The sequence below is a fragment of the Mesoplodon densirostris genome, chromosome 15 (genome assembly GCF_025265405.1).
Source record: "Mesoplodon densirostris isolate mMesDen1 chromosome 15, mMesDen1 primary haplotype, whole genome shotgun sequence".
Lineage (NCBI taxonomy): Eukaryota > Metazoa > Chordata > Mammalia > Artiodactyla > Ziphiidae > Mesoplodon > Mesoplodon densirostris.
Window position 1 is genome coordinate 7,922,241 of NC_082675.1, and position 26,119 is coordinate 7,948,359.

Consider the following 26,119-nt stretch of genomic DNA (forward strand, 5'->3'; position numbering starts at 1 on the left):
CGCTCACCCTCCTCCTCTTCCTCCTCCTCCTCCTCTTCCTCCTCCCCTCTCCTTCCTCGCCGCTTCCCCAGGCACTCTCCCGGCGGCGGCAGCTGCGCCGCCAAAGCCCCGGGCCCCAGCGGCCCCCCACCCCTCACTCTCGCGCTCCCACACTGCCTCCCCCTCCCGGGGGGAAGGCCTTTTAATTTATTTATTCTGCTGGGACTTAGGTGGGGGGCTTGGCTGGCGGAGGAGGGGGTCTCCCCGAGCTCTACCTCCCGCGGCTGGGGTTACCCTCCGAGCCGCGGCCGCCGCGGCGTGCGCCTGGGGCCTCCAAAACTGTTTCCAAACTGCCAAAACCGGAGGTGGGCGCGTGGGGGCTCAGGGGAAAGGGCTGGGTTTTGGGGTGTGTGTGTGATTGTGTGTTTGGACGCTGGGAGCCGTGAGGGGCGGCAAGGAGGCTCCAAGACGAGTTGCAATCGAGGTATCTCGGCTCCGGCTTCCTCTTCTGCCCCGCGACCCCCTCCCCCCGGAGCGGAGCTGGGGAAGGGAAACCAGGATTTTAACCAAATTAGCATTCACATTCCTGGGAGGATGCAGCCCTTGCCTGGACCTGGGTGATAGAAGCTTCTTTCTGTTTTTATTTTTGGAGAGGAGCGCCCTGTAATTGTGAACACATGCTTCTCTCCCCGCACCCCCCCTTCCTCCAGTCACCGACGGAGGGGAGAGTCCCCCTTTTTTGCATTTATCTTTCCTTCCCCTTTCTTTATTAAAGGTCCGTGAGTGGCGGCGGCCAATCAGCGCGCGGCTTCCATTTTGTGAGTTCAACTCCAAGGCTCCCGGGCTTCGCGAGGACGCGTTTGTAGCCCCCTCTGCCTCTCCTGTCGGGCGGCCGAGGCAAGGAAGTCGCCTCGCTGGGGCTTCGTGGTGGTGTATTTCACATTGGGGCTCTTTTCGGGGTTTGTAATTTGGCCGTGGGTAGGTAATTGGCTGGAGCAGGGCGGCAGGGTGCGGCAGCCAATCAGCGCGCGGCTTCTATAGGGCTTGAGTTATTAGACGCTGCTCTCAAAACATCCTTCATCAGACACCAAGGAGAGGCCAACAGATGAGGGGAGCCATTTTTCTGCAATGGAATTAAATGGCCAAGTGGGTTTTTCCTTTGTTGCAAATGGGGAATGTTTTTCCTTTGACTCCACCATCCAGTTCAGGACGCCTCAGTGTTGTGTTTAACATTTGTCAACAGGCTAAAGGACTCACAATTGGAAGAATGAAGAAGACTTTTTAAAAAGATCTGGATTTTTCCTTATGACTTGGAATCCATCTTTGTCTTGTATAACTAGGTCATAGCACACCATTAATGTCAGCAGTTAACATTTTTGAATTCCAAAAAACCTAAGTAAACGACATATTTAATTTTTTTCCTCTTTTTTTTTTTCTTGGGTGGGTGGGTGGGGGGAGCTTGGAGCTGTCTTAATCTGTATTCTCTTGACTGAACAATAAATTTTAATATATATATAGTTTCCTCTATTAAACACTTAAAACTGGCCATCTTATTAACTCCTTCTGCTCTCTTTTTAACAAGGTAATGTTTTAAATGTATAGTTTTAGGACTAGCGAAATGGCAGCAACAAAAAATTGTAAGCAGTCGTTACTCTTAAGTTTTTAAAAACCTTTTACATTGTAAGTACCCAGTCCATTCTGTCCTTACGCAGTGCAGTTTTCATGTTAATGTTGCTGAGATGTCCTTAATTTTCTGAACCTTCATCTGCATGTATGTCTTTGTCGCTCTTGTCTAACATAAAAGTTAAAATGCTTTTAGACGATTTTGCTTTTATACAGCTAGGGTTTTAGCTTTAAGCTTTTGAAAATGTTTATAGCAATAAATGCTAGTCAGCTTTCTTCCCAGTAACATGTACACTTTCTTTGAAAATCGATCTATTTGAAGAAAAACATCTCTGTTTTTCTCGTCTTGGTAGGGGGGTGGGTGAGGGAAAGGAAGACCTCTTTGTGTAAAGGGACTAAAACCCGTCACAGGAAACTAGATTAAAACTGGAAAACAAGTCCTAGCTGGTTCGAGCCAAACACCATCGTTAACTCGGGGGTATTTTCTATGGTGGTTGGGATGGCCGGTGCGTCTTTTGCCTTTTGTTTGATTTGACTGTGTATTTTCGCCTTTTGTCTCTTAATGACGGTCACACCATTGCTATATCCAGAGCAGTAAACAGTCCTCAGCGAAGCCGCCTTTTGCCAACCCAACCCTGGAAAATTTGCAGAAGTGGAAGGAGCAGAAAATGCCATGAGAGTGTAACTTTAAAAAGGTAACAACAAAAAAGACACCACCACTACCCCCAAATATTCCCAACTAAACAATCCCCCTAAAAGATATTTTTTACAATAACACCTCCAAAACCTCCGCCCAGCTTGATCTTCCAGACTCCCTGGCACCGGGGTGAGCGGGTAAGTAAAACAACAACAACAACAACAACAACAAAAACGTGCCTTTTACCCCTTCGAGGAAATGTTTTTTCGAGCAGGCCAAGGGCTGCAAATGTTTGGGAGCTGAGGGGAGAAGGTTTCTGGAGCTTCATGTTTGGCAGCCGGATCGGGGAGGGGTGGCGGGGGTGGGGACGAGGAGGGCTCTTCAGACCCTTTTGCCCCTTCTGCCCCGGAGGCGAGAGGAAGGTCTCCCCAGCGACCTGGGGTATCCACGGAGCCGCCTGCGCTCGTCCTCCTCGCTTTTCTAGGTCTGAGCCTTGGGGGGAGAAGAAATTGAAGTGCTTTGGGGAAGGGGGGCACAAAAGCCGAGGAAACCTCCCCTTCCGGGCCTGGGGCCTCTTTCCCTTTTGATTGTGGGGGTCTCGCCCTCCGAAGCCGGCTTTTCGGGGCTCCGGGGTGCGCCTGCGCTTCCTGAGCGAAAAAGGACAAAAGGCCGGCGTCCATGTTGGCACCATGACGCAGCATCTCTCCCGCCTGCAGCCCGAGCGCTGCCTGTGCTCCCGGCCGCGCTCGCTCCTCCCTCCCAAACACGAGTTTTATTTTCAGGTTCAGAGCAGAGCCGCCGGCTGGGCCGGGGCCGAGGCCGAGGCCGGGGCAGGAGCCAGGGCGGGACTGCGGGTGGCTAATGGCGGCCGCTCTCTTTCTTCCTTCCTCCCTCCTTTCCCGGTTGTCGTTGGGAGCCCGGAGCAGGCGGCGGCCCCTCGGCCGGGCCGGGCCCCGAGAGCCCGCAGGACACAGCGCCCCGGGTCGAGGGGTGGTCACGGAGGCCGTTTGGGGGGCCGCGGGCCTGGGGGCGTCGCGCGCCGCGGCTTTCGCGCTCGCCTCCGCCGGGCGAGGCGGTCAGACGGGCGCCATTTCGCGCGCCGCCCGCGGCTCGGGCGGTGGCGGCCGCCGCGCGCCAGGCGGGAGGAGGGAAGGAGGCGGCGGGGCCGGGGGTGGGGGGAGGGGAGGCCGCCGCGGCGCCGCCCGCGTTCCAGGCCTCCGCCTGCGGGGACGCCCCTGGTCCGGGGAAGCCTCGACGAAGAGCGCAGGTTCCGCAGCCTCCTCGGACCCCGTTCCCGACCTGGGGGCCCCCGCGGGCACGAGGAGGCCGGCGCGGCCGCGGGGTCTTTTCTCTTCCCTCCTGAGCGGGAGCCAGTAACAAAGGGCCACGGGGCCAGTCGGGGCCTCGAGGCCGCCCCCTGACCCCGACCGGCTCCTCCAGAGGCCGCGGACTTCTTCCCCGCGGCCCGGCCCTGATCCCAGGCCGTCCCTGCTGCCCACCCCGAGCCTCGGCGCCCACGTCCGGCTTCCAACCGCCCTTTGATAGCCGAGCCCGAGGGGCGGGTGGGCCCCTTTTGTCCCCACTTGGGGCCTGAGGCCCTCACGCAGGCCACCGACGTCCCTAGGTGGCCGTCCAAGCACAGCCGGCCAGCCGGCGCTCTGGAGGGTGGGGTGGGGTTTGGGGCCTGGGAAAGCCGAGCGGGCCTTCCCCAGGATCCCCAGAGGCGGAGGGCTCTGGGGTAAACCCTCGCATCTCCGGCCCTTCCTGGGGGAGGGGATGCGGACGGGGCGGGCCTTTGGAAATGCAGATGAGCCGCCGCCTGCTGCTCGGCGCCCCGGCTGAACCTTAGTGATTCATCCACACCCCCCTCCTATTCATTCTGGAGTGAGGGCTGCCTTGGCAGCTGGGAAGGGGGGAGCGGCATTTGTAAGGCTCCCCTTCCCTCATGGAGACCGTGTCCGGTTTGTGACCATCGACGCCCTAAAACACCCTCCTATTTTTCCCCCCAGGATCATGACCGGAGAAGGGGCCCGGTACCCCCAGAGTGGACCGTTCTCCTTTGGACAGAAGCAGGCCTAGTTTGACAGTCCTCCCACTAAGGTAGGTGTGAGCCCTTTCCCAGCCTGCGAGAGAGATTTGGGGGGCTTTGGCCTGGAGCCCAGGGAGGGCGGGCACCCCAAACCTGCTAGTCTGGTTCTGCAGCCCTTCCCCCCCCACAGATGTGTGGGACTGAAATCGGCTGCCTGCTGGGCCTGCCTGGTCCATCCATCCCCGCTTGTCAGCTTCCGTTGTCAGGAGTTTGGGGCGTGCAATTCGTTGCCATATTTAGCAGCATAGGAAAGGCTGCACTTGGATATATTAGGTTGGCCCAAAAGTTCGTTCGGGTCTTGCCATAACATCTTACAAAAGCCCGAACGAACTTTTGGGCCAACCCAGTATTTCCCAATTGTGTGTTGTTTGGTGGGTGGAGTGCCCTGGATGCCTCTTTTGAAAGACACAGGCAGCTGCCAGGAAACCGGGGCCGGCCCTGGCCCTCCCTTCCGGCCCCCGCTGGGGGCGTGTGGGGTGACTGTGTGAGCTGGCCTCTTCCCCCCCGATGTCTGGCTGCTAGGGAGGTGAAGAACAGAAAGACCTGAGATCTGGGCCGGCTTTCTTTAAGAAAGAGGTTTCTCGACTCTTGCCCTTCCAGGGAATTCCCACGATTCCACCTCACCCAGGCCCCCCCACCCACAACCAAAAAAAAGAAAAAACCCTGTTTGTAGAACGGGGACAAACCCGGATTTGAAACCTGGCTAGCCATTTCACCTGCTGTGACCTTGCGTAAGCAGCACAGACCCTCAGCCCCAGTTTCACCAGCTGCGCAGATGGGTCAGTGATTGTCAGAGTTGAGCGTGCAGCCGAATCACACGGGTGGCTCATTAGAATCGACTCCGAGGCCCGGTCCTTGAGTTTCTGATTCAGTAGGTGGGGCCTAACAAGTTCCCAGGTGATGCTCATGCTGCCGTGTGGAGACATTTTGAGAACCTTTGGGCCACGTAACACCTGGGGTGTTGTGAGGACCCAAGCATGTGCGCTGGGAACCCCGAACTATTTCTTGGTGCGGAGGTGTCGCTTCGTAGTGATGGCAGCTCTGCTTGTTCTCCTCACGCAAGCTGACAGCATGCAGGTTCCCATTCTCTTTATCTCCAGGAAGCTCCGCAGCTGGAGACAGCGCGGCCCTTGATCCCTGACCCCTCCCCCATGTGATCTTTAGTTTGTGATTACTTTGATGAGCCATTTGGGTCCAGATGCTGCTGATTGCACCGCCTCCTCCGTTCGGGCCCAGGCTTGACTTCCGGGTCTGATAGGCTCTGCTCACTTTTATCCCATCCCTCAGCTTGGGGGCTGGAGTGAGGACTGGGGGAGCCGTAGGGCTTGACCCAGAGGTTTTGTTGGGGGCGTATGGGTGCTTAATCGAGGGAGGCTCTAAGGCAGGCAGCTGTGGGTTTGACTCTCCCCTGTGCTGGTTGACCTTGGGCGAGTCTCCTGTGTAAAGTGATGATAATAAAGCCTGCCGTAAAGGGTGGAGGGCGGATTAAGTGCGATTAAGGGGGCCGGCCTCACAGGCTTCACGCCAGCTGGCCCCCCTTCGGAGGTGGCTGCGGGGAGTGGGGCTGGGCTGTCTGAGAGCTCCTCCCCCACCAGCCCACCTCGTAGCACGTGGCACAGCCTCAGGGCAAAGGGGAAGGTTGACATTCTGCTGGTTGGGAGCCAGCTCCATTTTTACTCCAGTGTGTGAGTTGGGATGGTGGCCTTTCCTCAAGTCCACAAGCTGTTGTTCCATGATGGGTCATGGTTTGGGGGGTCCCCCCCACCCGGAGAGTAACGTGACTCACCCAAGGTCAGGAGGTCACCACCGGCAGTCAGGATGAGATTCCAGGTGTCTTCCAGCCCAGCACCTGTGTCCATGGCACCCCCTCGCCCCAGCTGCTGGGTTATTCTGGGCTCCTGCCCGTGCTAGCTGTCTGCTGGCGTCACTGCCTGGGAGCTGGGAAAGCTATTTGGTTGAAAGTAACCAGCGTGGTACTCTTAGGTCCTTCTGGCTGCCATGCCTTGGCGCCATGAGGGTCTCCAGATAAGCTGGATTTGGTCCATGCTGTCTTTTGCTGGGGGGCAAGGGGTGCAGCCGACCACACCTGGCACCAGACTCCCTTCCCGCTACCCAGGGTGAGCACTTTGTAGTATTACATGAGCCTTTCCCTCCTTCCGGTCTGCCCCAGTCCGGAGGTTTAAATTCGGCTCTGCCATTGATGAGTTCATTCAACTCCCTGGATTCTCAGGTGACCTTTCTGCCCCCTGAGGGTGTGCTGCATCCCTTCTGATAGAGTCCTTGGGGCTCCACGGGGCTGGGGTCTTTACCTCCCGTAGGCATTGGATAGTTAAATGATTGATTTAAACCTTTCCCTGCCAGCAGCAGCTTGGAGGGTTACAGCCAGTTCCTCCACTCCCGCCCTCGGACCAATTAGGCAACAATGAGGCGCTCCACTGTGGTCCGGGTGTGATTCTTGGAAGGGAGAGGGGTCCCGATGACCTGGAAGGATCGTACTCCTCCCCGCTTCCTTTTTTCACCCCCTCTTTCTAATTTCTTTGTCTGGCAGACAGTACCTCCTAGGTGAAGGGAGGGGCGGGGCAGCCTATCAGTCCTCAGACTGGTTCCTCTGCCGAGAGCGTGGCTCCACCCACCGGTCACCCAGCAAGCTCGGGGCGGGGCTGCTCCTGGCGCCCAGCCGGTGGAGCCTGCCTGGAGAGGGCCACGCCAGCGGAAGGGCGGCCGGAGGTGGCCAGACCTGCCTTCCTACTGGACGCCAGGGCCCCGCCCCTTCCGGCCCGTTGGCCGAGAGCCGAGGCGTGGTGGAGTACGACCTTTTGGACCCCCTGGGTGGAAACTGAACCTCTGCCTGGACTGTGGAGATGGGCACCCCGCCATCTCAGAGGCCGCCTGGGTCCAGTGCCGTCTCCATCTGGCCAGTGACCTCGACGAGTTCCTACCCCTCCAGGAGTCGTGGTCTCCCCTGTGAACCAGGAGGAGGAGTTTGGCAGATAACCTTTGACCTGTCTCTGAGTCTGGCTTTGCGGAGGTAGCTCTTTGTACTCTGGTGGTGACTCCCCTGAGCCCACCACCAGATGTTGAGCCTGGAGAGAGTCCTGGGACAGGGATAGACAGCCTTGATCCCCCAGGCTGCGCTGGGCCACCTCCCATCCCTGGGACCTCAGAGGATGGTCAGTTACTTCTGTCTCACGTGGGGTGGGTGACCCCCAGGTGTGTAGTGACCTCCCAGAGTATGCTGAGGCACCAGGGAAGTGGAAGCCATTAACATTGTCGTTAACGTCCCTGTCCTGACCTGTGCTGGCCAGACCTTGCCCTGACAAGACAGAAGTGGATCTGGCCCTACTTCTCTCTTGTGGTCAGTTGGCCTCACTAGATCCCAGGCCTAGATGTGAACACAGATCAGTTCACCCCCGCAAATGCCACCTGCCAGCTCCCCTAGGCTTCTGTGTCTCAACAGCTTTGTGGCAAGAACCAGTTTAAAGAATTTTTTCTTACCCTCCTAAATCTCTCCAGGAATTCCTGGTGAATAGAAGAATGGCGTGGGTCCTCGGAACATTTTGCAGGTAAGGGAGTAGGGCTCCCCAGGCCTGTGGGTGTTCCCAGTGCCTCAGCCGGCCTGCCCTGGCCCAGCACCTCCAAGGAAGCTCCGAGCAGCTGGCCTGGCTGCTGGGTATTTTTAGCTACAGATCCAGCCCCTACACCACCACTGGAGCCAGGTCCAAATCAAACACGCTCCAGGCCGGGTGGGGCTGGGGCTCTGTGCCAGCCTCTCGGCCAAGCAGGGGTGGGTGGGCAGGCTGAGGCCAGTGTCAGCTGTCCTGCCTGGACCTGGGCTGGCCTGGGAAGACCTGTTTTCATGTAAGTCATTTTTTCTGTTATAAGTTGAAATCCATTAGTTAGAAAAGGTGGAAACCGAGGTCTGAGGATTTTGAGGAAAAGTCAAATGCCCTCTCCCTACGGGCTGGAGCAGTTCCCACAGTTTGCTCAGAGTGGGCTCACCCTTCTAAGTGAACTCTCTCAAGGCCCTTCCCAGATGAGGTAGTCTTACTCTCCCAGTCACTCCCTGAGCTTCAGGGTATCTGATGTGAGGTCAGGCCTGTGCCTGGCTCAAAGGTAAGTGGTCCTCCCCTCCCTCAAAGCCCTCTTCCATCCTCCCTCTCCCTGAGTGATGGCTTCCTCCCCCTCCTCTCCTGCCAGCCCCAGGCTGCCACTGTGTAGAGATGGCCCCAGCCCTGTCCTCACCAGCCAATCACAGCTCCCCCCTGGTCACCGGAAAGAGCTTTGGCTGGGCTCCTCTCCTGTTCAGAGCTTTTGTCTGACACCCATGTTGAGCTCAGTAGCCAGGCCCCTGTGATCGAACCCTCATCACCTTGACAACCATGTCTGGCCTCCCTCCTCACGCCCCAGCCACTGCCAAACCTGATGGGGTTTCCAGCCACCATGCATTTACTCAGGCTGGGTACTCATCCTACTTCCACTGGCCCTTCCTGCCAGCACTGCCAAGCTTAGTTCATCTGTTGCCCAGCTCTCAACTTTCTCTGAACCCCACAGGGGCTCCGGTGTCTGAATTGTTCTCGTCTCGCAGACTCCTTTGCTTCCCTCAGGACTGAGTTCCTCAAAGGCAGGAACACAATTGCCTCTCAATAAACGTGTGCTGCAAAGAAGGAATGAATGAATTGCTGTAAATTTGTCTAGGGGTGCTTGACCCAGCAGATGCCCTCTGGCCGGGTGACAGAGTAGGGCTTTCCACTTAAGAACCTGGAGCTGGGTCTTCTCTTCCAGCTCTGGACTCTTTGGGGCCTTCCCGGGGCAGTCTCTGCTGCCATCTGGTGGTCAGATTATGCCTTGCATCCTCTGAATATGTTGACCTGGCATTTATGGTATTGCCGGGTTGGCGATTTCCTTTCCGAAGTAAAGTTTACCTGATCCTTGCTGAGAACCTGAAAATGGGGAATCTTCTGGGTGGGGTGAGGGCAAGAAGATCCTGAATCCTGCCAGCCCTTCTCTGAGGAAACTTTCAGATGTCCTACCCCAGCTGGGAAAGATTCTGCTCTCTCACCTAGCCATGTCCCAGTGCCTGCCTGGTACATGCCTGCTCCTGGGGGTCCCTCTGCCACTCCTCTGACCACTGGCCTGGTTTGTGCAAAAGACAGTCCAAGGGAGGGAAGGGGTGGGAGGCAGGGGTGGTTTCCCCCAGACGCTCTGATAGTACCTGGCCAGAGTGAGCGCTCAGTAAATAGCAGTTTGGGTGCGGGGGTTGAGGAGAAAGCTTGGGATGAAGGATATGGGGCTGCTGGTTGGAGAACACAAATTTCTTGGTGGGAGCAGGGTTATCAGTCTCCAAAGTGACGGAAGGGGCCCAGCTGATCTCAACTAGATTTACCCTGACCTTCCCCTTCCCCTTCTCGACGGCGTCTTGCTTGGTTCACACGCCTCTGGGCCTTGCTAGAAAGAGGTTCCCGCCCGCTTGGTTTGGGGCCAACCCTCGAAAGGGTTCTGGGGCCACTCACCTGTTCCCAAAGTCACCGCGCCGAGGCCATCGCCCGGCAGAGGGCGCCAGACCTCCACCTTTGGGAGGTGGGGTGATAGGTAAGCGGAACCGCTCTTCCCCAACCGACACACAGGCTCACTCCCACAGGGCCAGACCACGTGGGCAGACAGGACCCCTATGCCAGGATCTTTCTTGGCACCATCGACGACGCTACCTTCTGGGGGGAAACTGAGGTCAGAGTGGACTTCCCCGAGGCCACATAGTTGGGGCGGGGCGAAGCTGGGGGCTTTTCCCAGAGCTTGAGACCAAGGCTCCTCGAACCCGAGGGCTGGGGGGCAGTCCGCCAATCAAAGAGACCCTGCCCGATGGAGGAGGCCGAGTCGGCCAATCAGAGGGTCCCTGCCCGAAGACAGAGACTGCCAATCAAGGGTGCCAGGCGGGAAGGGGCGGAAACTATCAGATCTTGCAGGTTGGGGTGTGGGGGGCGCCGTGACTCGCAGGAGAGGAGATGGGAGCTGCGCTTGCCGCTGAGCACTCCGTTTCTCAGTTGCCTCAGTTTCCCTGGGAATGAGAGGTGAAGACTCTGGGCCGAGAGCCTAGCAGGAAGGAAATAGGCTGGGAGGTCGACTCGGCTGGCTGCCTGGCGGAGGAGGTGCCGGTTCGAGGGCGGGGCTTCTCTTAGCCCCGCCCTGGGGCCCGCCCCCGCCCCGGATCGCTCAACCGTAGCGCTCGCCTCAGGGCGCCGCCGCCAGTGCTGCCTGCTCCCGGCTATGGACAACCCTGGGGCCCCAGCCCCGACTGCCGCCCCGGGCTCGGGCAAGAAGGAGCTGAAAATCGTGGTTGTGGGCGACGGCGGCTGCGGCAAGACTTCGCTGCTCATGGTGTACAGCCAGGGGTCCTTCCCCGAGGTGAGGCCCGCCGGGGGACTGGAGGCAGGCTGGGGGTGGGGGAGACGGGCTTGGGACCACTGGGGGTGAGGGACGGACCACTGGGGGTGAGGGACGGACCTCAGCCTGCGCCCCGAGCCCGGACCCCAGGTCCCTGGCGTCCTGCGCACGGAGAGGCGGCCGTCACCCCGGGGCGCCCCCTCGGGAATCCCAGAGCCCAGCAGAGTGAGGGGGGCTGAGCCGGATGGGGTGAAGGTGGGGGTGGGGATCCAGCCGGACCCTGGGTCCCCGCCGCACCCCTTAAGAACCAACCCTGCCCGTTCTCCGACAGCACTACGCCCCATCCGTGTTCGAGAAGTACACGGCCAGCGTGACCGTGGGCAGCAAGGAGGTGACCCTGAACTTATACGACACCGCCGGTGAGTGCGTCTGCGCGGCGAGGGTCCTAGGGTCCGCCAGGAGCGTTACCCCTGAGGGGCATCCCCCGCCGGGCATCCCCGCCCGCCCTTCTGCCTCTCCCGGGCCTTGACATCCCGTCACTCCTGGAGGCCGCGGAGGGGCGCTGGCTGGGAACCGGTTGACCACCGCCTGACTAGGTGGTGCTGGAGGCCGACAGAGTCGCCCCATTTGTAAAAGGAGGGTATTTGGAAGAGGTGAGTTCCTGAGCCACCCTCCTAGCGCTGATGTTCTGAGGGCTCACGGGTTCCTTCCTCTCCTGTGGTTCTAGAAAACCGTGGTCTCTGCTTCTGCTTATCATGGTTCCAGGATTTCGTGTGTTACATGCTGTGGTCTCTTAGGATTCTGTGGGCTGCAGATTTGAGTCCCCTGGTGCTAGGGTTCAGTGGGCTGCATTTCTGGGTCCTATGTTCTAGAATACTTTGGGCTACAGATCAGAGCCTGTGACTCCAGGATTCTGTGGCCAACAGTCCTGAGGCTCTAGGGCCCTGGAGCTACACATTCTGAGCCCATGTGTCTGGAATTCCGTGGACTATGGTGCATGACTCTGAATTCTATGGTCTATAATTTTGAGCCTGTGGTTCTAGGATTCTGTGGCTACAGTTCTGTTTCTTCCTGGCACTGAAGAAGGAACAGAGCTCTAGGGAGTGTAGGTCCAAAATAAGGTTCTTTCTGCCACCTGCAGCTCCTAAGGCAAGTGTATTTATGCTAATTGCATCACAGTCATCAGCGTTCCTGTTGTTGGGGGATGGGTGGAGGCGCACAGCCAGCGGGAGGATTTGGGTAGCACTGCTGGTACTGGTACCCTTGGGGAGCTTCCATCCTGCCCTGACTCCCCTCTGGGCTGAATCAACTTTGGGGAGCAAAGGTCAGGATCCCAGCTGGGGCCTCACCCAGCCTCTGTGACTCAGTGTTTAGTGATTTGCAGGGAACTATGTCATCAGGTGTCCCTTCCCCTGTCGGCCAAGCCTTGTGTGTATGAGGTGAAGTCTTCCAGCTGGCCTTGGACAGGGCCAAGATCCAGGACCCCCCCCCCGCCCCGTCCTCCCCACCGCTCCGAAAGGCTGTCAGTAACATCTCTCATTCCACCCTGGAGAGGTTCAGGAGAGGGGCTCTCCCAGCCCCAGGCCCCTTCTTCATTCCTGACCTTGCCATATGGGTGTGTCCCCTCTATAGTGGCCTCTAAGGACCCTCTCTTGTTGGATGAGGGCCCTGCAGGGCTGCCCCCAGAACAGGGCCAGGCCTCCAGCCCCTTGAACTGGGAAAGCCAAAGGCGTCTGAGGAATTCCCAAGGGCGTGGCCACAAGAGCAGTAAAAATCGTGGTGTGTCTGGGACACTTAGTTTCACATGTTTCCTGTCCGGGACCCAGGTAGGGGCCGGTTCGTTAACCCCACTTTGTGGGTGGAGTGCTGGCGGGGCAGGGGGAGTCAGAGGGAAGATTTCACTCTCTCTTCCTTCCTCTGCCCTCAGGGCTTCACCGCAGCCTCCCTCATGGGACCCAGAGTAGGGATCACTTCTGGTCTTCCCGGCCTCACCCAGAGAAAGATGCTCAAAGAACTTATCAGCGTAGATTGCCCCGTAGAGGTTCTGGAAAGCTTCTACTTGGTATAAGGAATGATTTTCACTAAGAGCTACTGTGGGAGGGATGGGGAGAGCTCCTTCCCAAATCATCAGAAGCAGTGACCACTCGGGGCAGTGATGACCTGTCCACAACTTCCTGCCACATGCTTTGGAGTCAGACCTGGGCTTTGATGCCGGCTCCCCTGGCTGCGTGGCAGTGGGGACACCTAGGCCTCAGTTGCCTTCTCTGTAATCAAGGCTAAAATAGTGGTGAGAATTACATCAAATTCATGTGACATGCAGCACCTAGTGCAGGGCCTGGCTTTTGCGAAGGGCTCACTAAGTGTTTGTCACTGTGATTTTTTTTTTTTTTTTTTTTTTTCTTTTTGCGGTATGTGGGCCTCTCACTGTTGTGGCCTCTCCCGTTGCGGAGCACAGGCTCCGGATGCGCAGGCCCAGCGGCCATGGCTCACGGGCCCAGCCGCTCCGCGGCATATGGGATCCTCCCAGACCGGGGCACGAACCCGTATCCCCTGCATCGGCAGGCGGACTCTCAACCACTTGCGCCACCAGGGAGGCCCTGTCACTGTGATTTTTTAACCTCCTGCCATTCAGGCCCAGGCCCCAGCCCCAGCCTATTCTTTTGAACCCGCTGCATGCAGAGCTCTGTGCCGGCCCCCACCCCCTGCCTTCCCAGCAAGACTGTTCCAGGTGGCAGAAAAGCAGAGCTGGGGGTTTGAACCTCTCAGCGGCATCCCTGGGGGAGGAGACTGGCCTCAAAGTCAGCAGGACGGCCCAGGAGGGATATTCTGGGGGGAAGAGACGAGGCTGCTCCCTCAAGGGTGTCCCGCTGTGACTTGGGAAGCCCCACTGTCAGGAGGAGCATGAAGGAAAGCCTGGGTCATTCCTCTTCCACACCCCAGTCACCAGCGTGGTGCTTGTCCCAGAGCGAGGCTTGTGGAATGAATGAATGAAAAAGAAACCTGGCTGCAGAGACACCCCTGGAGAAGGTCCGTTGTGATAAAGGTGATGAGGTTCGTCTCTCTCTCTGGGGTGGACAGATATCCGAAGAAAGTGGCAGTAAGAATGGCCAGGTGATCAACTAGAAAAAGATAGAGACAGGGTGAAGGGAGTGGCCCAGGTAGAGGTGAGTAACGGTGGTTTTATTTATTTATCTATCTGTTTACTTATGTATTTATTTATTTTTGGCTGCGTTGGGTCTTCATTGCTGCGCGTGGACTTTCTCTAGTTGTGGCGAGCAGGGGCTACTCTTCGTTGTGGTGCGTGGGCTTCTCACTGCGGTGGCTTCTCCTATTGTGGAGCATGGGCTCTAGGCGTGCAGGCTTCAGTACTTGTGGCTCGTGGGCTCAGTAGTTGTGGCTCGCGGGCTCTAGAGTGCAGGCTCAGTAGTTATGGTGCACGGGCTTAGGACCAGGGCTCGAACCCGTGTCCCCTGCACTGACAGGCGGATTCTTAACCACTGCACCACCAGGGAAGCCCCAAGTCTAGTAAAGGTTGTCGTAGAAGGTTCTAGAACCTGATGGGCTAGCCCCTATGGTGGGAGGTGGGGGGCAGGGGAGCATCTTTCCAGCCAACCAGTGGTGCCCAGAGCTGTGGGATGGGGTGGCCCCCCCAAGAGGCTGAATTTCTCCACACCCAGGACCTCAGCCACAGGGGTCCGTGTGGGAGGAGAGTCTGGCTACTTGTCTCCGTCCTGCGGAAGCAGTTCCAGACACCACTGCGGCGGGAGGGTGGATGGAGGAGTGACAGAGCTCTCCGTGTGCAAAGGTGAAGGGGGCGGGTGCTGTGAGCACCCGTTGCCCTAGCAGCTCATCTGCCGGCCCTGACACCCTCAGAGGCAGGAAGCTGCGGTGAAGTCTGAAGTTTCCTGGGCAGAGAGAGGGGAGGTGGGGGCGAGGTGGGGGCGAGGTGGGATGTTAAGACACCAACCAGAGACAGAGCTATCTGGGCTTTGGGGTGGGGCATCACAGGACTGGCTGGAGTTGCCCCGGGAGGTGGGGAGCTATGGTCCCCTTCCCAGCCTGAGATGGGAACAGTAGGAAAAGTGGGGTGCAAAGAAGTCGCTAAGACAGGAATCACGGACAAGAGGGGTGCCTAGGAGCCAGGAGCCCTGGAGGTGGGGGAGCTGACGCTGTGGGTCTGTGGCCATGCGTGGTCTGAGCTCCAGGCCGCGGTTAGGAGACGCAGGTGGGCGGGCCCCAGTAGCACTAGTAAAAGTGGGTTCCTCTTCTGGCAGCTTCCCCTTCTCACGCTGCCTGCACCCCTCCCTCCCCTGACCAACACCCCGGCCAGAGATGGGAACCACGTGCCCTGTAGATGTCCTCTGGCAGATTTGGGGACCACTGTGGCCCGATGACACCCTGGCAGGTCTTAGGGACCATGCCCCCGGAAAGATGACCGTCATGGCACAGCTTCCCACAAAGGAAATAACGCTCGCGTGAGCCTCACTTCCTCAGGCCTTGCGGCACTGCCAGCTTCAGGAAGATGGGCAGCTTCCGGGGGAGCTGTGCCTCAGAAGACCTTTCCTCTCCAGAAGCAAATGTGTCCTTTTGCACATAACTCGGGGGGCTTTTTTAACCTCTCAAGCCCATCTACAGAGGCCAGAATGGGACCCCTGTTTGCCTCTGGGCAGATGACTTTGCCCCCTTTAAGCCTTGGCATTACTGTGGGTAAATGGGGAGGGTCCTAGTGGATGGGAGGCCTCTTAGAGCTCGTGAGTCCAAAGATCTGGGGTTAGAATCCCCCACCCAGGTCCCCATTCAGTTTCTATTTCAATAGTAACCGCAGGCCCACACCTTTGCCCAGCATTGCTCAGCCTACAAGTTCTTTACTTCCAATATCAAGGGCAGGGTTATCACCCCCTTTTTCAGATACAGAAACTGAGGCCCAGAGAGGGAAGGTGCCCAGGTCATGGAAAATGAGTCTGAGTGGAGCTTGGCTCTCCTGACTCACAGGGGTGGGGTGTCCAGGACACTCCACTCCTCCCAAGCAGACATGAGGTCAACAGCACCCAGAAGTCCATGGTCTGCAGGCCTGGTCCCTGTGTGGAGGTTCACACTGAACTCCTGGGGAAAGCTGAGCCAGGGACAGTCAAGTCAAGAAGACAACTGGGAAGAGGCGGTGGGATCTGGGCTGGTTACCCATCCTCTCCCAGAGTCCCTCCCTCTCAAGATCCCCTTGTTGGCAACCTTTCCTCACTGGGTCAGGGTTGGGGCTTGTAGGGTGAGGACAGCTCCCTATCCTCCGGGGTGGATTGAGAGAGAAGCACCCCAGTAGTCCTACCTATGGTCTCCTGTCCTTTATGAAGCTTCCCTTTGGCTGTGTGACGTTGGGCAAGTCACTTCACCTCTCTGTGCTTCAGTTTCCGCATCTGTAAATTGGTGATAACAATAGCAGTAGTGGGAGTTCCCTGGCGGTCCAGTGGTTAGGACTCCGCGCTTTCACGGGCAAGGGCCTGGGTTCAATCCTGGGTCGGGGAACTAAGATCCCACAAGCTGCGTGACTCGGCAAAAACAAAACAAAACAAAACAAAAACAATAGCCAGTAGTGAGGAATCGTAGTGAGGAGTGAGGAGTCTGTGCAGGTAAAGGGCTTTGCGTGGGGCCCGGCATGTGATGAGTGAGCGCACCACCGACAAATATTGTTGGTACTAATCATTTTGACTCTTATGATCGAGGCTCACCTGTTCCTCACATATGCATTTCACAGATGAGGAAACTGAGGTCCAGAGATTAATTCCCAATTAGGAAGGCTTCCCGGGAGGATTGGAGCTTTTACAGCGACCGGGCAGGAAACTGGCCTTGGAGCTGGGAACTGCGTTGGTGCTTCAGCTCACAGGGAGCCTGTCAGTGACCTTGAAACCCGCAGCCCCACCCCCAGCCACGTGGGCTCCTAACAGGAAGAACTTGCCCACCCAGTTTCCCTTGGGGTGGGGGGGTGACTGCTTAAATTAACACGGGTGGGACTTCCCTGGTGGTCCAGTGGTTAGGAATCCACGCTTCCACTGCAGGGGCCACTGGTACGATCCCTGGTCGGGGAACTAAGATCCTGCGCGCGGCGAGGTGCGGCCAAAAAAAAAAAAAAAATTAACACAGGTGATGGAAGTGAAATGCCCTTGCAAACCTGAAAGCCATAGAGATTATTATTCCACTTTATTCACCGGCTCATTTGTTTGTTCGTTCATTCCCCAAATGTTTATAGAGCCTGTCTGTGCGCTAGGTGATGTAACAGCAGGACAGAGATGGCCTGTCCTCAGGGTCTTACATGCTCATGAGGGACATCTCCCCCCAAAACAAAAACAACTGTGATGTCAGGTAGTGATACTTGCTAGGGAGAAAAATAAAGCCATAGTTGGTCATGGGACAGACTGCAGAGGAGGCTCTTGTTTCAGAGCAGTCTGGAAAGTTCTCTTGGAAGAGGTGACATTTCTGCAGAGACCTGAAGGAAGCGAGGGAGTGAGCCATGCTGTTACCTGGGAAGAGCCTTCTAGAAGAGGGAACAGCAAGGGAGAGGCCCTGAGCCAGGAGCAGGCTTGGTCTGACTTCCTCCTTCAACCCACTGCCTGGTGGGTTGACTCCGCCCTCATCAAGCCTGCTGCAGTCAGCACAGGCCCTAATTGCGAAGCCCAGTGGCATGTCTCAGCCCTCGTCTCTGCTGCATCTGACAAGAGATGAACAACTTCTCAACCACCCACCAGCCAATAGTGACTGGACACCTACCGGGTGCCAGGAATGATTTTTAAGTACAGACATGGACCCTGCCCTCAGGGTGCTTACAGTCTCCGGGGAGACAGGCGGTAAACAAATAAATGTGTGAGTACAGGCTGTGGATGGACTTTGCGTGGTGAGGGAAGGCCTCTCGGAGGAATCAGCCGGGCAAGATGGGAGGAGACGTCAGAACACCATAGCCCCATTTTACAACTGCTTGTCTTCTCCTGCCGTGTTTCTAAAAGGGAATCAGAGTGTATGTGAGGCCAGAATTCTGAGCCGCATCATTACATCGTAGAGGCCCAGAACCTGTTTTTGCACACTACAGAGCAGAATAGAGCATTGCTGTGTATCAGCAGAAGGAACACTGGCCTTGGAATTGAATGAATGTGGAGTCAGGCCTGGCTCTGATTCGGTGACCTCAGAGGGGTCACTTCACGTCTCATGTTTCTTTATATGTAAATGGGAGTATTCATAAGATCCCTGACTAGCACATCATGCAGGTGGTTGTTGTCAAGGTTTCCTTTTTTTGGCTGCATTGGGTCTTTGCTGTTCTTTTTCTTTTCATGGGTCTTCGTTGCTGCGCGCGGGCTTCCTCTAGTTGTGGCGAGCAGGGGCTACCCTTCATTGCGGTTCGCAGGCTTCTCATTGCGGTGGCTTCTCTTGTTGCGGAGCACAGGCTCTAGGCACGTGGGCTTCAGTAGTTGTGGCTCGCAGGCTCAGTAGTTGTGGCTCGCGGGCTCTAGAGCGCAGGCTCAGCAGTTATGGTGCACGGGCTTAGCTGCTCCGCAGCACGTGGGATCTTCCTGGACCAGGGCTCGAACCCGTGTCCCCTGCATTGGCAGGCGGACTCTTAACCACTGCACCACCAGGGAAGTCCCTGTAAAGGTTTCTTAATCATTTATAGGCAAAGACACTCTAAAAAGTGTGATGGGAGTTCCCCAGTGGCCTGATGGCTAGGATTCTGGGCTTTCTCTGCCAAGGGCCCAGGTTCAATTTCCTGGTTGGGGAACCAAGATCCCAAAGCCGCACGGCCGCCCCCCAAAAAAGTGTGACGTATAAGGTGGCGTTACCAGTAAGTAGTAGAGAGAAGGCAATTATCTGGAAAAAGGAAATACTGTGGATGGTCAGTCTGAATGTTTAAAAGTAAAATGCTAGGAAGGAAATGGGGGGGAAAAATGAGGGAAAAGCATTCCAGGTGTGGCACAAGAGCTTGATGGGTTTGAGAAACAGCAAGGAGGCTGCCTTGGTTGCACTGCAGCGAGTGGGGCAGGAGGAAGGCGGATGGAGTCACGTGGGCCACTGGGAGAGGCTTGGACTTTCTGCAAAGGGCAGTGGGGAGCCACTGCAGGTGTTTCAGTTGAGGGGAGAGGGGTGTGATTTCACTTGTGTTACCATCCATCCAGCTGCCAGGTGGATAATGGATTGAGGGGCAGCAGGAGACCAGGGAGGAGGTGGCACGGAAGACTGACGGTGGCTTGGATGAGGATGGCGCCATGCCGTCCAGGAGAACTTTCTGCAATGATGGAGACGTTCTGCACCCGCACTGCCCAGTGCGGTAGCCACTAGCCCCGTGGGGCCGTTAATTACTTGAAATGTAGCCAATGCAATGGAGAACCTGAATTTTTAATGTTAATTAACTCCAATAGCCACGTGGGGCTAGTGGCTACCCTATCAGAAAGAGGTGGACAAAGGTCAGGAGAGGGGACATGTATGGGAAGGGGAGAGGGGCTGGAATAGCATGTTGGGCCGGTTTCCCACCACCTTACAAGGATTTCTCCAGCTTTCTGGTAATGAGGGCAGGAGGGCCTGAGTCTGCCGGGCCCTGACGACCCCTCACCCCTTCTCCAGTGTTGAGGGAACTTTGGCTGAATGACAGCACAGTCCTCCCGGCCCAGCCGTCATTAGATCTGGGTTCCCAGTCACGGCACACCATCAGGGATCCCTGGGCTGAGGGGGGCCAGTGGGAGAGGAGATGACGGCCATGCCCTGTCATCAGCAGGGGTCTGGGAGCAGGATGTGGCCTGTTTGTGCTCTTGGGAGAGGCTGCTTGTCCTGAGAGGCCTTTGGCAGGGAGGGATCAGAGGGCGGGCGGCACCTCCCTGGCACCCACAGGCTAGAGGGAGGGGCAGGAATCCCTGGGCTCCGAGTTCTGTGTTCCCTGGAAGGTAGTCACCTTTGTGCAGAGGTGGCCAGGGGTCGCCATAGGGCCTGAAAGACTCTCAGTTCATAGGGCCTGAAAGACTCTCAGTTCTCACTGTGGTAGTTTTAAACAAAAATAGGGCATGACAACCACGCGCAGGGTGGGACCCCAGGCCTGCTTCTGAACCAGGGAAAAAAATACTACAGGACATTATTGGGGAAATCTAAATACGGCCTATGGATTGGATTAGAAGAGTACAATGTTAGTGTTGGTTTCTGAGTTTCATACTTGTCCTGAGTAGGTGAGAGGACGTCCTTGTTCTTAGAAAAACCGCAGAGGAACTCTCCCGGGTGGAGGGGGGGCAGCCAAAGGTCTGCAGTTCCTTCTCACGTGGTTCAAAGTGTATATACACAGATAAAGCAAGTGGGCAAAACGTAAGGCCTCGGTGAATCTGAGTAAGGGAGTTCTGTGCTCCCTGTTGTAATTTTTCTGTAGGTTTGAAATTGTCAATATAAAAAACTACTAAAAAAGTTTTTTAAAAAAACCCAAACCCACCGTTACCCAAGCCCAGCCTTGGGTTCTGATCCAGGTGGTGCTGGGAGGGACTGAGTGTCAGAAGTTGTCAGTTCTTCCTGGTGAGTCTGGTATGCAGCAGGGTTGACAGCCACTGTGCTGAGTGGACCTGGATGGGCGCACGTCTGTCACCTCTAGCACCCCCCACCCTCCTCCTAGTGTTGGCAGGAATGGCAGGAGGAGCTCAAGCAGAGGCCACGCACCTCTCAGCCCGGGGGGCGCACTCCACGGTTAACTGCAGTGTCCTGGGCCTACCCAACCCCACTGGTCTGAAACTTCAGGGAGGGGAGGCTTCACTTCGGATTTGGCTTCAGCGTCTGCAGTTTTAACCTGAGCACCAGGGATAAGGATGGGAGGGAGGGGCGATCATCGCTGACATGATTACTAGCAGTTTTTCCAGCACTTACCCTGCAATCAGGCCTATCTCTGATCACTGCGTGGCTTTTTTTTTTTTTTAATATTTATTTATTTGGTTGCGATGGGTCTTAGTTGCAGCAGGCAGGCTCAGTTGCAGAACGTGGGCTCCTTCGTTGTGGCATGTGAACTCTTAGTTGCGGCATACATGTGGGATCTAGTTCCCTGACCAGGGATCGAACCTGGGCCCCCTGCATTGGGAGCGTGGAGTCTTAGCCAGTGCGCCACCAGGGAAGTCCCTGCATGGCTTTTATCTGGTGTAGGACTGAGGGCTGCCACCTCTGTTTTACAGACGAGGAAACTGAGGCCTAGAGTCTCTTGCCCAGGAGACCCCCAACCCCTCACCCATTGGAGCCCAGACAGGGGACTCAGGTAGAGAAGTGGTACCTCCCTGACCTCCACCTGCTGTCTGGTTTCAGGGCAGGAAGATTATGACCGGCTGCGGCCCCTGTCCTACCAGAACACCCAGCTCGTGCTCATCTGCTATGATGTCATGAACCCCACCAGCTATGACAACGTTCTCATCAAGGTAAGGCCCCTCTCCCAGCCCGCCTGCCTCTGGAGGAGGGGCCACGGACGGGGCCCCAGCCCTGATGCCCGCCCTCTCCTTCCACAGTGGTTCCCTGAGGTCACCCACTTCTGCCGTGGGATCCCTATGGTGCTCATCGGCTGCAAGACAGACCTGAGGAAGGACAAGGAGCAGCTGCGCAAGCTCCGGGCGGCCCAGCTGGAGCCCATCACCTACACACAGGTGGGCCAGGGCCCCCTCCCCCGCCCCGCTCCACTCCACCCCATCGCCAGGAGCCCAGGACACAGCCATGGCCAGAAAGCCTCCCAGGTCTCTGGCCTCTGCATTTGGTGTGCCTTAGTGGCCTTTTGGGAGCTGAAGCCAGCAGGATTCTAAAAATAATAATTTTCTTTGTTTTGCCGCCCCGAGCAGCTTGCAGGATCTTAGTTCCCTGACCAGGGGTTGAACCCAGGGCCACGGCAGTGAAATCACCAAGTCCTAACCACTGGACTGCCGGGGGTTAAGAATAATGATTTTTAGATATTAATAATGATAGGCCACTTGCCTGAGCACTTTACATTACTTACCTCATTTAATCCTTATAACCTTGAGACAGGTACTATTAGCGCCCCCCGTATTACAGAGAAGAGATGGAGACTCAGAGAGGTTACGTAGCTTGCCCAGGGTCACACAGCTAACCTGAAGTGGAGCCAAGATCCCATCCCAGTCACTCTGGCCCCAGAGCCTGAGCCCTTAACCACCACCCTGTCCCATCTCCCCAGAGGCCTGGAAGGGCAGGCCCGTGTTGGAAAGCAGGGTTCCTTTCATGAGCCTGACCGAACCCTGCGGCCTTCTGGGTAAGGCATGGCAGAATAAAAGGAACACAAAGGAAAACTAATAAAGTTTAATAAAAAGGAGCAGGCATTAATAAATTTGTGTTAGAAATACTGTTTTTACTCTAATAGCCAGCTCAGTTGCCCGAATTGTGCTTTCGGGAAGAGCAGGGGAGAGAAGCACGTAGGAAGCCCTTTTGTCTTGAGGCCTTTAACTCTCCTCACAGGCCTGGCAGACACAACACACCACCCCAGTTCTCGGCTGAAGTCAGCCCCCATCTCTGCCTGAGTTTGGGGGAAGCGTGGGCTGGAGGCCAGGACAGAGCTCCCAGCAGCTACAGCCCATAGGCCACACCACACTGGCCCTCATGGTCCATCTGCACACACTGGGGAGTGCTGGCCCTGGGGTGGAGAAGCATCCCCACCCCAAGGCCTCCGCCCCCAGAAAGCCCCCAAATCTGTGAGGGGTCTCACAGGAGACCCCATGCTCCAGACCCCTCTTCTAATCGCGGCCCCTCCCCCCACCAGGGCCAGAGCGCCTGCGAGCAGATCCAAGCTGCCCTCTACCTGGAATGTTCTGCCAAGTTTCGGGAGAACGTGGAGGACGTCTTCCGAGAGGCCGCCAAGGTTGCCCTCAGTGCTCTGAAGAAAGCACAGCGGCAGAAACAACACCGCCTGTGCCTGCTGCTTTGACACCTCCCGGCGGGGCCCACAGCCCTCACGATAGAACTGACAGGACCCAGGTACCCAGCTCCAGACTACTCCCCGGATCCTACCCCCTCTCCAGCTCTCGAAGGGCACTTGGAGTCGGGCGTCTCCAGGGCCTGGTGTCTGGAGCCTGTGGCTTGGAACATTCTGGAACTCTCTCCTTTCCCAGCTGGGGCTCTGACCACGAACTCCCCTCCAGCCTGCGTGGTGGTGGTGGGCGAGGGTGCTGGACTCAGTCCCTCTGTACCCTGGAACTAGCATTTGTCCCCAGGACTCAGGAGTGCCCTCATCACTACCAACCCCCAGCTGTGTGTCCCCCTCTGCACACCCAATAGGTCCTCAAAGCCTGTGCTTGAGATGAGAAATGACGTCTGCTATGAGGATAAATGTGGACTTGGCAGCGTTCCACACAGCCCCCAAGCCTGGTCTCCCAAGTCACCCGGCTCCCTGCTCTCCTGAGATAGGCCTGGCTGCATCCTCCAGCTTCTTGCTTCCTCCCCGCAGGGACTCAGGCACGGGGATGGGACCGAGGCCTATCAGGAGAACACAGGCCCCAGCCCCCTCCCTCCTCCCTTCCAAACAGAGGACTTAAGTCTCAGCCCTCGGCTTGGCCGCCATCTTTCCAGAGCTGGACGCACATGAGGCAGAGAAGAACCTCTCTCAAAAAGCAAAAAGTATTCTCTGGCCGATCCATGTGACCCTCGCTCAGCGTCTCCTCACCTGCAACCCTTCCGCTCGCCACGACTTGCCAGAAACCCGAGATGAAAAGTGACATCAGCTCCGAGTGATCTTGGGCAAGTCAGGTCTCTCTACAGACTGTCTGCAGAAGGACAGCACCGGCTCATTTAAATAGGCATCGAGCTCCCGTCTCTCACAGCCTCCAGTTCTGCCAAGATGTGGAGATCTGGAACCAAGATGGCCTCCTGCGAGAACAGACTTGATTAACCCCCAGTGCAGATTCACTGAACCTCCTAGAAGGTCTGGGGTCAGGGGCCCAAGAGTTTTTAAACAAGTGCCCCAGGTGCTTCTGATGCCCCAGAGACTGAGAGCTGGTGGTTCCTGAGTAAGCCCAGGAATCAGCGTCACCTAAGATGAGATAATGGCCTCAGGTGGCTCCTGCCATCCCGGGTATCTCCTGCCTCAGCCCCTCCCTTGCCCAGTGCTTCAGCCCCCACTAGGCCTGAGAAAGAGACTTCTGAAGTCTACCCCACCCCACCTAGGTTCCCCAAGGCCCTGCCACGCCCTGGGGAATCAAGAGAGCATTCGGTCCAAGGCTTCGTGGTCTAGGACAGAGGTCCACAAACCACAGTCTGTGGGCCAAATCTTTATTTTTGTAAATAAAGTTTTACTGAAAAACAGCCACGCCCATGCGTTTATGCATTGGCTACTTTTGCCCTCCAGTTGCAGACTAGAGTAGTGTGAGAGACCATCTGGCCCTCAAAGCCTAAAATATTTGCCATCTGGCTCTTCACAGGAAAAGTTCGCCAACTCCTAGTCTAGGGCAAACCCAAGTGCCTAAAGGGCCAGAGGGGAGACCCAAATGCGTGAAGTAGGGCAGGGATAACAGGGAGTGGTGGGGCCTATGGCAAATGAGAAAGCAAGCACCCCACCCTAGACACGGCAGCTCAGCCCAGCCAGATGCTGCTCTGTGGGAAGGTTTCTAGATCTTTCCATTTCTCTAGGGAAAGTGTAAATCTGGATTTTTATGTGGAATCTTACTGGGGGGAGGGGAGGGGAAATTTCATACTTTAAAAGTTTAAACCCCTTTGACGCCCAGAGCATGATTATGGACACCATCTATGTACTCTGGTCGACAGCGATTTCTAAGTAAGTCGTTAAGGACGGCTGAGGCCCATATGAGGAGACGACGCAGAAAATGCAACCAAACCTGTTAGCCTCTTCACCCTCCCCACAGATACAGAACCTAACGGGAGGTGACCAGCAGACCTGCCCTGGCCTCTATAGAGTGTGGCCGCCACCTCGAAGTGAGCCTGCTCAGACACCTCCCCCCATTCCAGAACTTCTGAGGTGAAGGGAGGAAGCCCGAGCGTGGGTGACCTCCACGCTGGCCTACGTCCCAACCAGCGCCGAGGGGCTTGACCCCACGCCCTGAGTACTCACGGAGAGAATCTGGGAAGGTGGGCTGAGGGGTGGGAGACATGAAGCCCCCAAAAGTGGACCCAAACTTTGAGAGGGGGCGGGGAAAAAAAAAAAAAAAAAAAAAAAGCCCTCACACCAGCCAGACGGTGCAGGGGCGCCCTCTGGTGGTGACGCTCAGAAAACCCTCCCGCCTCAGGCCAAGCCCGGGGCCTGTGGGAGGCAGGGCCACCTGGCGGCCAGCAGGCTGCAGACTCAGGAAGCACAAAGGGCACGAGGCACAAAGAGACGGACAGCGGTTCTCCGAGAACCTGGACACCCGCGCGGCGGAGGCGCGGAGGCCGGGAGCTTACAGCAGAAGCGGTGCCCCGGGGAGGGAGGCTCCCGGGGACACGGAAGGGCTTCCTTCCACCCGCCTGGGACTCAGTAAGTAGCAGGTTAGCGGAAACCCAACCCCAGCGACGCACGTCCGAAGCCCAACCTGAGGGGCTCAAACGACAGGATGGGGGACAGAGGGGGACCCTGAGGCTAAGCCTCCCCCACCCCCCAGGAAGACTGACGCAGTCTCGCGGAGAGCAGCGGGGGAAGAGGGCGGCAGGTTCTAGGGAAGGGGGTGGGCCGATATTAAATATCATAAATAGGGAGGCCGGGGCGGGCTAACACTGCGCGGACAGGCTGGGGTCACATTCCTCTTGTCCGGCCGGACCGGGGCCTCGGCTCTGCTCCCAGCGATGCCGCTGGCCCCTGAGGTCACTGCTGCCAGTGGCCACTGGTTGGGAGGAACCAGGCAGCGAGGGTGTCGCCTGGGATCCCCTGCAGTCTCAAAGTCCGGGGGTCGAGGGGCGCCGGCCCCGTGGCTCATGGCTTCTTGGCCTCGCTCCTGTTCTTCTGGAGTTTGGTGTGCACGACTTTGAGTGTGGTCAGGAAATTGCCGAGGAAGAGGACAAGGAACGTAAGCGCCAACACGAACACCTGGGCGGGGGGCATGCAGAGAAGGGGGGTGCCCAGGGCGGGGAAGGCGAGGCAGAGAGCACAAGGGAAAGAAGGCAAAGGCCGCGCCGGCTTGGGTCAGCTCTCCTTGCTGAAATGCCCCCCGCGCCCCCCGGGACCTCAGAACCCCCTTGGCACGAGCTACCTGCGAACTGCAGCGTTTGCCAGCAGAAGGCAGAGATCTGGGCTAACTGGGTGAAGGGTGTGAGTCCTAGGGGGTCAGGCAGAGTCCTGGGGGGCTCCTCCCGCGGCTCCCCTCCTAGCACGAACCTCCCTGGGTTTCTCAGACCACTGAGGGGCTCCCTGGTCTCCCGAACTCCCTCCCACGGTCTCCCAGGCTCCAGCTGCAGCGAGCTCTGGACTGCAGGGCCCTACAGGGCAGGCAGGGGGCAGGGGGGACTGA

General features: G+C 57.2%; 2 protein-coding genes across 13 annotated transcripts in view; one reads left to right on the plus strand and one right to left on the minus strand.

Moving 5' to 3' along the window:
• Nucleotides 1-186: 186 nt before the first annotated feature.
• On the plus strand, nt 187-23,987 carry RHOF (ras homolog family member F, filopodia associated). 6 transcript variants are annotated; one of them, XM_060118126.1, is made up of 11 exons: nt 187-344; nt 755-797; nt 2,193-2,297; nt 4,249-4,339; nt 7,842-7,891; nt 9,967-10,052; nt 10,558-10,727; nt 11,038-11,125; nt 21,000-21,109; nt 21,197-21,331; nt 22,450-23,987. In XM_060118126.1, the coding sequence occupies exons 7-11, from the start codon at nt 10,590-10,592 to the stop codon at nt 22,612-22,614; spliced, it is 636 nt and encodes a 211-aa protein (XP_059974109.1). In that variant the 5' UTR covers nt 187-344; nt 755-797; nt 2,193-2,297; nt 4,249-4,339; nt 7,842-7,891; nt 9,967-10,052; nt 10,558-10,589; the 3' UTR covers nt 22,615-23,987. The 6 variants fall into 6 exon arrangements, with proteins under 6 accessions (XP_059974109.1, XP_059974108.1, XP_059974107.1 ...); XM_060118125.1 differs by lacking the exon at nt 187-344 and adding an exon at nt 429-463; XM_060118124.1 differs by lacking the exons at nt 187-344; nt 755-797 and adding an exon at nt 965-1,125.
• Nucleotides 22,013-26,119, minus strand: part of TMEM120B (transmembrane protein 120B) — a 63,796-nt gene continuing 59,689 nt past the window's right edge. For 5 of the 7 annotated variants that reach the window (XM_060118118.1, XM_060118122.1, XM_060118116.1 and 2 more), the window contains one exon: nt 23,462-25,698. In XM_060118118.1, coding sequence (XP_059974101.1) covers nt 25,585-25,698 — 114 coding nt within the window. In that variant the 3' untranslated portion in view covers nt 23,462-25,584. Of the gene's footprint in view, nt 25,699-26,119 lie in introns of all 7 variants that reach the window. The other 2 variants (XM_060118120.1, XM_060118119.1) reach the window with 2 other exon arrangements.